General features: G+C 31.7%; 1 protein-coding gene across 3 annotated transcripts in view; it reads right to left on the bottom strand.

The window, feature by feature from the left end:
- The window catches only part of NANS (N-acetylneuraminic acid synthase), an 88,009-nt gene extending 76,840 nt beyond the window's left edge, over nt 1-11,169 (bottom strand). The window contains exons 1-2 of one of the 3 annotated variants that reach the window (XM_076498293.1): nt 10,557-11,169; nt 1,224-1,374 (exon numbers count right to left, since the gene is read on the bottom strand). In XM_076498293.1, coding sequence (XP_076354408.1) covers nt 1,224-1,352 — 129 coding nt within the window. In that variant the 5' untranslated portion in view covers nt 1,353-1,374; nt 10,557-11,169. Of the gene's footprint in view, nt 1-5; nt 74-1,223; nt 1,375-10,556 lie in introns of those variants that run through there. The other 2 variants (XM_076498294.1, XM_076498296.1) reach the window with 2 other exon arrangements.
- Between the last annotated feature and the right edge of the window lie 874 nt (nt 11,170-12,043).

Raw genomic sequence — 12,043 nt, 5'->3', positions numbered from 1 at the left:
CTTACCACAGATCTTCTGGACATAATACCTAACCCAAATGATTTCATGAAGGTGTGGTTACAGGTGAAAGGCACTGTAGAAAGAAATTTCCAGTCACTACTCATATTCTTCCTCACAAAAAATCATAATGTTAAAGGAAAAATTGTTGGCCATATGTAAGATGCAAACTCTCTGCAAACTAAAGTTTGTACTTCCCCAGCACACATCATAAACTCTGATGCCTGGAAACTTTTGTCAGAACCATTGTCAACTGTTGCTGAAATTTCTCATCTGCCATGTTAAATTTCAAATTCATATCAACACATTGGAATTTAGAAAAATATATTTCTAAATAACCATGTAGAAACAATGAAAATCAAATACAAAAAGTTGAATTTGATACAAATGTAATCAAGCACAATCAAAATTATGCATTCACACAGAGCTCGAGTTAAAATACATCTACCCAATAGAATGCCAATCACAAAAGTATGGATTTTTTTAGAATATTAAGGCTGCACCATTATAGATGGCATAGTACAATTGGTGGAGAGTAGTTACATGATCAGCACATGTTCTGAAATGGTGTAAAACTGACAAGGTACAAAGAATGGTGCACTGTAATAATACTTGTGTGAAAGAAAGTACCACTTTGGAATCATCAGTTTCTCTCTTAAATTCTTTTACGAAGGATGCCTCCAAATGTAACGTACCAAACTGTCAACATTAAAATTCTAGCAATACAGTATTTAAGTGAATTTAAATCCAAGTGTTTTTTTAACAAAAACTAATGTTTGATGAATATATATAATGTGAAAGAATTGTTCTTTTTCAATGAATGGCCATAAACAAAAACACTTATTGGATTGATTATTATGGAGGTGTATTTGTTTTTGTTAATCATGTCATAATGCCTAACATTTATATAAAAGTTAATAAATGTATATCACATCAGAATAACAACTTGGAACAAACCTGAGACCTAGCACATTTTATCTTCATCTAAGAAATAACTTAAAATTGTACTTATATCTAACTTTATGACTCTGTGCTTCTTCAATACTATTAGTTAAAACATCAACTAAAGTGTAATTAAAGGGCCATTCATGAGCAATATTTAAGTTTTTGAGCCAAATACAGGTATTGAATGAATACATTTCTTAAATCCTGTATACTTACTTTACATTTAATTCAGAGTAATTAAGTATTACAATAACAGATTTATACTAATTCTGAAAGTTCACCTTGGCAACTTCAATCATATTCTTGGCAATGTTCATGTCACCTTGATGATTCTGTCCAATCTCCGCAATGATAAAACATGGATAATTATCTCCAACCCAGCACCCAGAAGCAAGTTTAAATGAAGCCATCACTATTTACAGTACTTTGAACCTGTATCATTTCATAAAATTTATTAGTTACAATATGTGTTTGTGTAAGTAGGTACACATACTGTGTGTGTTGAGAAACTAAACAATCATTAATTTTAAAAAGTTTAGTGAGCTTCATGTTTAAGGTTTCATTTACATTTTTGGGAAATGTCTAAATAAGCAAATAAAAACTGTAATTCACACTTTTTGTTGATTGTATGTCTACAAAAAATGATGTTGAAAGTAAAAATATTCATTCATTCAGAAGCAAAATTATCCAATACTTCATAGTTGACATTTTCTTGACAGATAATAAAAATGTGCTAAATGAATATGACTTAATAAACATAAAAATCCCAAGATCTGCAATCTGTTTTCATATTTATTTCCAATACATTGCTAGCTTTTAGCAATAACCATAACTTAACACAAGTTTACTCTCTTTATTTTTAGAAAGGAAAATTATTACACTTCTTTATGTAAAGAATAAATGCATATAAAAACTGAATTAAATCTCTGGTTATACTATTTAACAAACTGTTTTTTAATGGTTGGATGCAAAACTAGGGCTAAGTGTTTTCACTTCTCATTTCAAGAAAAAAATATTGAAATATACACTGTTTTTTGTTTATACATGAAAACTAATACAATAGTCTGTCCATTTACCTCTAAATGGTTTTCAGTACATTTATGTATTTTTTTATTTTACAAACGTATCAACTCAACTTTCTTTTCACTACTGAAACAACTGATATCAAGGTAATCTAATATTTTTAGAATAACTTACATTCTATTAGAAATTAAAAATAAAGTGAAACACATTCACAAGCTAGACAAAACATCTACTAAAAATAATTTTTCTTTGACATCATAACCTCAGTATACAATCAAAGATCATGCCAATAAACACATGCTTGTCTCCTTCCAGACAGTTTGCTGTCAGTTTAAAATCAAATACAATTTTGATTTGTATCTACAAGTTTAGTGAATGTTACATAACAATACCAATGTAACAGTTAAGGACAACTAGAGGTCTACTGTCCAATCCACTAACTTTACAAAATAAACACACACCCTCAAAGCCAGTCCTTATAGTTTAAATATTTATTGAGCCTTCCTTTAAATTTATCCACCACTTCAGGTCATTCACCCTCTTAGAAAAATAAATCTATCTTCTTAACTTAACCTAAATTTATACTTGTGCCTCCAAGTCCTGCCACTCTCACCATAAAGTGATAAAATACAAAAATAAATGAATCATCAATTTATACACTCTCTTGTAAATCTTAACATCCCAATCAATTCCTAACTCTTCCTTTTTCAAGTAAAAGTAATTTCAAAGATATTAATGTGTATTCATATGACAAATATTCCATGCCAGAAATCATCTTAATAGCCCTCTTTGGTTCCTTTCTAGTAATTCCATGTCATTTGTAAGGTAGGTAGGTATTTCACGTTTACTGGCACAAAGCTACTAGGCTATCTGTGCCAAACAAGATGTAATACACTATAATGGTATATGGAAATGAAGGTAAAAATATGTAAAATTAAGATCTGCCAGGACGATTGAAGCATTAAGTTCAAATCAATCACCTGAAATTGGTCCAGCCCTGGATTCAGGTCAAAATAAAATTAAAATATGTAAAAGAAATCATGCTAAAACAGTGTATAGTCCAATAAAACCCTTAAATTAAGTTAAAAAAACCAATAGCTCTTAAAAATGTAAAAGCATGAGTGAGGCAGCAAGTATCACCTATGGCATTGGCTAATATCAAGGGCAAATCTACCTTAAAAAATTGTTAAAAGTGGTGTCATCGTTCTTGGTTTTAACAACGGCATGATAATAAAATATGTATGATTGTGACCTGAGTGCCACACAGACCACACATTGGTGCATCAGTACCAGATAAAAGAAGTGGCGAGTTAAAAAAACTGTGACCAACGTGTAGTCTAGCCAAAACAACTTCCTCCCTCCGATCTTTACAAAAACAAGATGGCCAAAGAGCTAAAAAAAAAAAGTTTGATTTGAAAAAGATTATTATTTCGTCACTCACTAGGTCAACTGCCAACTGGTGTATAGTAGGGTTTTGATAACTGGACCACAGTCCATGTATGAAACAGAGATGGCAGTGATAGAGCCAGAGCAGATGGACTTTGCTGCTCTGTCAGCTAGCTCATTCCAATGAATACCAACATGACCTGGTATCCAAAAAAAAACTGGACAGAGAGAGATGATAGAGAGAGATGGGCCATTTTGTTTTGGATATTGATAAGAATAGGATGGTAACTAACATGGAATGAAGTCAAGGCCAATAGACAGCTGAGTGAATCAGTATAGATTGTACAATTTGTATATTGCATAATTTCAATACGATTCAGTGCAATAGAAATGGCATACAATTCAGCAGTGAACACAGAAACTGTAGAGGAGATTCTGTGTGCTACAACCAAACTGTAATAAACCATGACAGAACCTACAGTCAACTGATTTTGAACCATCCGTATATATGGGAATGGATGCATTGTTTGAAAGATGTTCAGCAAATAAACAGCAATATTTCCCATTGGGAGTACTGGCCTTCTTCAAATGACTCAAAGATAGGTTACAGTCGGGGATAGTAGTTAGCCATGGTGAAAGAGGCTGAACAGTTGATACTGCTATGCCATTCAAAGATATATCCAATTTTTCTTATTGTGCCTGAATATGAAGGCTAAAAGGAACAATGGCAGATTTTCTATTATAGAAAAGTGTTACCCACTGAAGATGGAAAACACAACCCCGAGTAGGATGATGTGGTAAAGAACAAAGTTTGAAAGCAAACGTAAGAGACAGTTGCAAACGGCAAATATACAGAGAGGGTTCATCGGACTCCACATACAAACTTTGGACTGGAGAAGTACTAAAGGCCCCAGTGCAAAGCCAAAGACCCTGATGGTGGATAGGAACCAGCATTTTCACTGCCGAGGTTCTGACAGAACCATAAACCAAGTTTGGAACGGATAATGGCATGATAAATTTTAAGCATGGAGTATCGATCCGCTCCCCAAGAGGTGGAAGAGAAGACACGGAGGATGTTCAGTGCTCTTATACATTTGACACAAAGTTGCTTGATATGGGAAATAAAGTTTAATTCACAGTCAAATATAAGACCTAAGAACTTCACCTCAGGGACGACAGGAAGTATAGTATCATCGATATGAAGTTCTGGATCTGGATGAATACCCCACTGGCAGCAGAAATGTACACAAACAGTTTTAGAGAGAGAAAGTTGAAAACCATTTGCTGTAGTCCACTTAAGTATACGATTGATTGCAGTTTGTAGCTGCTGCTCAATAAACCTCATGTTTATGACTGACATGAAATGTGAAAGTCATCAACAAAAAAGACTATTTGTAACTTTAGGCGGTAGCTGTTCACTGATGGCATTAATCTTTATAATGAAAAGTGTGACACTCAAAACACAGCTGAGGACCTCCAAGTTCCTGTGGGAAAAAACAGGAAAGTGTTGAGCCTACACGGACCTGAAATCAGAGGTTCATTAAAAAATGCTTAATAAAAAGTGGCAAATTGCCACACAATCCTTATAAGTGAAGGTTTTGCAAGATGCCATGTTTCCATGTTGTATCATAAGCTTTCTCTAAATCAAAAAAATAGAAACAAGATGTTGCTTCAAAAAGGCTCCTCTAACTGATGTTTCAAAGTGAATTAAATGGTCTATCATGGAGGGTTGTCTTTGGAGCCCACACTGAGTGGCTGAGAGAAGGTTGTTTGATTCAAGGAACTAAAGACGAGCATTAATCATCCTCTGTAAGGTCTTACTGAGACAACTCGTCAAAGCAATGAGACAGTAATTCAAAGGAATCTTTGGATCCTCTGCAGGTTTAAGAATAGGGAGTACAATAGCTTGGCACCAAGCATCAGGAAAGACATTCTCCTGCCATATCCAGTTAAAGACAGCAAGGAGAATAGTAAGAAAGGCAGGAGAAACGTGGCATAGCATCTCATAATGTACATCATCAGGTCCAACTGATGTATTGCCAGACCAATGAAGCAAAAGTTTGAGTTCCACCAGTGTAAGAGGGAAATTGTAGTTATAGAGATGATCAGTCAAAAAGGAAAGAGGTAGATATTCAACTCATGTTTTAATAGCTAAGAACATTTGTAAGGTAGAGATCCTAAAAATGAACAATATACTGCCAAGACCCAATCAATGACCTTTACAATAAAATTATAACCTCTTTAGTTTTTTTATAAATACAACCTAAAATCCAAATTCCCTACTACATTGAACAGCAAACTAATTGAATGGCTTAAGAGACTAATGAACCAAAACACCAAGATTTTATTCTTCCATAATACTGTTATTATTCCAGTAAAAATTATACTCATATTTTAACTTATGGATCCACAAAAATGTCTCACCTCCATGATTACTATCTCCTCCTTTAAAACAAATAAACATTTGATGTTGCACTCTTATTCACAAATACAGTTTTGCAAAATTTGGAGTTACTTTGATAAAGTACAAGATGCATACTTTGTGAAAACGTAACTATAAGACTTAATTGTGGGAATCAAATGAAGTTGACTACTAAAACTTCTCTAATTTTTATATATATTCCAGGAGTTTTTCAAATTATGTACGTTTCAATTGTGGACAACTGCTCTAAGTTCTTCTTTACATGAATTGTCATATTTTTTGTTTTGCATTCATATAAAATTCTTTTTTATGTCTTTTTTATTTTACAATCATTTTTTAAAATTTTTTCCTCTTGTATTTGATTGAAAAATGTGTCTGACAATTGTTTTATTGAAACAGAACCATTGCTTTCTAATGATCTGCCAGTTTTACGCAACAGTATCAATTTTTTTGCAACAATGTGTAATTTCTCATCTTGAAAAATACAAGCTATAATTACCAAACTACCTACCTAATTAGATTCTCACTTGAAAATAAACTCTCAAGATCTTTTTTTTTTAAATGTAATAAAGAACAAATAAAAAGGTAGACTACATAAAAAATATTTAGGTGTGATTTTTTCCATATACCCCCACACACATTACTTTAAATTTATTATTATTAAGTATTACCTCCCATTGATTTGCCCAACTCAACAAATAACCTTAATCTCTTTATGAAGAAATGTCATCCTCATAACAGCCAGCAATCCCCAAATTCTTAATATTATCAACACATATAGGCAATTTATAGACTACTGCTTTACTTACTACCACTGATGTAACCCAAAAAGAGCAAAAGTACAAACAGTCAACTGAGGTATTCAACTGTGTTATTAATCCAATTTTACTGACTTTCTTTTATAACAACCATCTGCTGTCTTCTCTTCCATTTTTTTTTTCAATATAATAAACTAAATAATTCCCTACTCCTACAGTTTTTATAAAAAGTATTTTATGTGGCAGCTTGTCAAATGCTTTCTAATTATTCAAGTACACCTAAAATATTACCCTCATCTACATAAACAATAACCTCTTTGAAAAATGCCAAAAGATGAGTAAGATAAGATTGTCCTCTAGTTGAAACCATTGTGACTATCAAACAGATATGAAATCTTTGTTAAATGAATTCACAAAGTATTTTGTACAAGCTTCAAAATGTTTCTCACCACAGATGTAAACTAATAGAACTATCATTACTCTGGCAATTTTTATTACTTTGCTGAAAAAGTAATATTAACCAGCTTTCAATCTTGTGGTAACTGCACATTATTCAAGGATTTACAAAAAAAATAAAAAAGCAAGTGACTTAAATACCCTATCCTGTATCTCATTTAAAGCCCTATGGGTAATATTACCTGATACAAAAACCATACGATTCTTAAACCCTTCAACTGCAATCTACATCATATGATGCAAAATTTCATCCTAACATTTTGCTTTCCTTTACTTTATTCAAAGCAATACTTACTTTTAATTTTTACATTTTCAGCCAACCTGTTTCTACATATTTAAATTTATAATACTTTTCTTAATTTCATTTCTTATATTCTTTGTGAACCAACCTGATATTTTACCTGCAGACACCCTTTTAACTTTATACTGAATATATCTGTCCTAAACAGGCCCACACAGGCAGCTGCCTAGGGTAGAAAATTTAAGAAACACCAAATGAAAGTGGCAACAAAAATTTTATATATATTTTTATTTAATTAGTAATACAAGGGCACTACAGTACACCATAACAGATTAAAATACCAATTAAAAGAGCTGAATGATCATGTGACTAACCAGGACTTATGTCTTAACTAATACAAAGACTTCACATTTGAAGCTATCAAGTGGAGGTGGGAGATGCAAACAAATATCTGCCTAGGACAGCATTATATATTTATGCAACTCTAGTCTCAAAGATTTAAAACTATTTTAAAACAGTTTTCACATTTCATCATTATGTCCAACTAGCTTGCTAATTTATAATAGAAAATTATTGTAGTATCCTTTCAAATTTAATGCAAGTCAACAGAGATTTTTATTTCTTTGCATAAATCTCTAATTGTACTTTATTTATGTTCTATATTCAGTTTGAGTTCTTTACCTTAAGGACAGTAAATTGTTACAGTGATTCAAAAGACAGCTACTAGAATGATTACTGGACTGGAGAGACTGTTATATGAGGACAGATTAGGGTCCTATAAATTATTTTCTCTTACAAAAAAAGGATTACAAGGGATCTAATTGAAGTGTTCAAATTCCTAAATGGAATAGACAGGATTAATGCACTATCTTTCTTGTGTTTAACAGTAAGAGGTATGACAAATGGGCATAGATTTGGCAGGTATAGAAGCCACATTTAAATTGGACAATTTTATTTTCAGAATGGAGTGGTCAGTTTTTAGAATAGATTGCCTTCAGATGTGGTAGTGGCAATAATATTGGTGTAGTTCAAGAAAGAGCTTGATGAGTAGTAGAGAAGGCACAGCCATATGTAAGTGGACAGGTATTTGATGAAATGAATGGGACAGTCACAATGGGTTTGTTGTCTCTTAATTATCATCATGTTAAAAAAAAACAATTTATATCATACAAACTTGACAACATACCAAACGATAAAGAAATAATATATAGACAACAAGCATCTGCTGGTCCTTTAAGGCTCAACTTGCACAACTAAAATTAAGTACAAATAATACTCTTCATTTTTCAGAAACTCACTGATTTCTCTTTTAAACTTCTAGTTTTAAAGCACTGGACTCAATTACTGCAGATGGCAACTCATTTCATAAGTTAATAACTATTTTATAAAAATATAATCAAGTGAAGCATAGCCTGTTATTTTTCAAATATTAAACACAATACACAACAAAGATATCAGAGGCTTGTATCCTATTGATTCCCATGATAATATTAAAAACTTTTGCCATTTGTTTTTAGAAAGAAAACTCTTAAATGGTCTAAATCTATCTTTGTAACATAACCCTTCTATCCCCAGATGGTTGTAGTGAGCCCTCTTCTGAACTCTTTACAACGAGGAAACTAAAATTATACACAGCATTTCAAGTGAAAATTGTAACATAAATATAGATGTTTTCCATTTGCTTTAGTGATATAGTATAGGAATTTTCAACATATTTTATTTTGTAAACAGTTTTAGCATAAACATTTGGTCATGAAATCACTAATTTTACCTTATTCTAGTTGCTTTTTCATTCTCTAGGTTAGGTAATATCTATTATACAAAAGAGAATTTAACAGTAACTTAATGAATCTAGGTTGAAAGGATTAACACTTCATCTTTTGTTGACCAAATTGAAATTATCTAAATGTAAAAGCTGAACAATACTTTGAAAGGACAAAGATCATGAAGTAATGTTGTCCACTAGACAAAGAAACCAAGTTTACCTGTTGAATTCAAAGCACACTTCCTTGGTTTAGTTCTACCAGGAGATCACTGAATAGGGTCTTACATAAAGATCATAATGTTCATTTCTACAAAACTCCTAAGAGAAAAAAAAATCTGCGAGACTAAATACAGACTAGGAGAAACAACTGTTTTGTGATGTGCTCAGAGACATATATATTTATTTTTGTTTGTTTGTCTGAATGAGAATCCCTCCCCCTTAATTCTTAAATTAACCTTTAGTTATTAGCAGATCCATCTGATACTTGTTGGAAAATCAGATCTTACGAGAACATACCACAGACCTAATCAGTGATATATATAATGAGACGATTTACTGCCTCTCATGGCTTCCACATAAAGCAATGTTTAATTTTCATGAATTCTTATAAGTTTATCAAGTCTTGATTATAGTTTACCAATGTTTTGTCCCTGAATTTAATCAGAAATTTTTTCAACAGTAAAAACTTGGTTCATTTTTTACCCAGGATCTAAGTCTTCCCACTGCTTAAATATTTCTAGATGATATGCTGATTCTTAATACTACTACCTTAATTTACAACTGCCTTACAAGTCTTTCAGATCTCTGTGACCAAATACTGGACACATCATCTTGGCACTTCTCTATTGACAGTTATCTAGTAAAAAATATATATATACATGTGCTTGTGTGTGTGTATGGTTTGTTAATTCTTAACTTCACAATTTTTGGAAACCAAATAGCCTACACTTGTACTTTATTCACTTCAATCAGTTACTGTTGCACCTTTGACTTTGGGCCACATAGTTCATACATCAAAATTAAAAATTAGCATTTTCTTTGCAGAATTGTCTGTACCAACAAGCTACTTTTTTCCAAATTCTGAGACAGCACAGCAAGTTATCCTGCTTTTTAAAAAAAACCCGGAAACTGTCAATAATACTAAGTGTATATGAAATTACTCATAGTACTCTATTCTGTATTTGATTAAAAACATCTCTGTAAAATCAGTGAGTATATATTTGAAATTTACTAATCAAACATATGTGCTCACTAACAATAGTAATAATATTAGTAGTATTAAGTAATTACTAATATAATGCCTATCTATATTGTGTATACAATACAGATAGCCTAATTTTCTTCTTGAGTAGCAATAACAAATATGGTAATAATTTGAAGATATATGTAGTTACTTTATTTATATTAATAATAATATAATTCGAATGTCTCGTAATAAACTCCAGTTTGCGTTAAACAAACTTGAGAATAATACCAATAGCTTCTTTATTATGCAACTATTGTTCTACAATATTCGTTAAAACTTAACACTAACATTTAATTTAGTTTTTCCTTTAAACTTACTGGACATACGCCTTTATTCCGAAAAGCCTAAGGAATACCGTCAAAGCACTGGAAATAACCATCCTCCAACATTCTAACAAGATTCGAAGTTCTTTAAGAAATGGCGTGGTAAGCTACTTATTTTAGTTTTAAAAAAATGAAGAGAAAAAAAAAAAGAGACATACTGTGACGCAAAATGTAATTTGATTAAAAAATTAATAATGGGGGCTTTAAATATTGAAGAGCAAATGACGTTATCAGATCACTGCTACTACTAGTAACTAACAAACAAGAGAAAACATCTTAAACATAAATTTAGTTAACAAATATTCTTATAAATTGTTTAATCAAATCAACGAAATTAAATTAGAGGGATATATAATTTTTAGGGAAATAACATTACAACAGAAGATAGCATTAATTTGAATGTTCCAACTATGTTGTTACTGAGTTCAAATACCGAATTTTCTAAATCCAACTAGACTAGATGACGAGACAGAATGAAATATTTTATCGTTGTTTCAACAAACTTCCCATTAAATACGATAAAGTGAAGCACATTATTTCAACAAATCGGAAAAGGACATCAATCATCATTTAACACAGAGATGTCGCTAGGCTCTCTCTCACTAGGTGTTTGGGTATATATATGTTTGTATACGCAGGAGGGTCAGGTACACTAAATCTCTTAGACCTCTTCCTCTACTTTGTTTGAATGGATTCATTCATACATTTAGAGTAAATACAAAGGGCTGGAGTAATAACATAACTTTAAACTGGTCCTTTTCAGGGCAATGTCCATTTATATTGTTCTTTCTTTTTTTAAATAAGTCTAGAACGTAGGTGGCCTGTTTTATTTTAGCACTATTTTATTATTCTTATTATTTTAAATTTGATTTTATCTTAAAGATCTGATGTACAAGTTTAACAGGGAAGAGGTGTTTAGGTCTCTTTTCATCATATATGCAATATCTGTCTAGTTCGCATAACAACTCATTTTTTCGCCAATTTTTATCAAAATATTTTATTGTACTATATAGAAGTATATCTGGTATTGTTTGTGTATTTGAGTATTTGTGCATGAACTTTGAGGAAGTGGTTTTAGGTACTCTATATGTTGATGTAATTAGTGTATTCTGTAATGTTTGGAGTTTGGTTTGTAATTGTTTTTCACTTACATTAATCCATGCAGGAGCTGCATAGTCTATTACTGGTCTGATGTATGTCTTGTATATTTTAATGATGTTTTCTGGTGTTGTTTCATAATTTTTACCAGTTAGACTCCTCACATAGTTTATTCTTCGCCAAATTTTAGTGTTTATGTCCTTTACATGTTTTATCCATGTAAGTTCAGAATCATATGTTAACCCTAAAAATTTTGCAGATGTAGCAGTTTGGAGAAGCTCTCCGTTCATGCAGATCTGTGGTTGAACTTTTTGATGTTTTATTGATTTTGAAAATATTACTAATTGTGTCTTCGCTCTGTTTATTTTAATTCTATGTTTTTG

The sequence above is a fragment of the Tachypleus tridentatus genome, chromosome 4 (assembly GCF_004210375.1).
Source record: "Tachypleus tridentatus isolate NWPU-2018 chromosome 4, ASM421037v1, whole genome shotgun sequence".
Classification (NCBI taxonomy): domain Eukaryota; kingdom Metazoa; phylum Arthropoda; class Merostomata; order Xiphosura; family Limulidae; genus Tachypleus; species Tachypleus tridentatus.
This window is presented reverse-complemented; position numbering and strand designations above follow the sequence as displayed.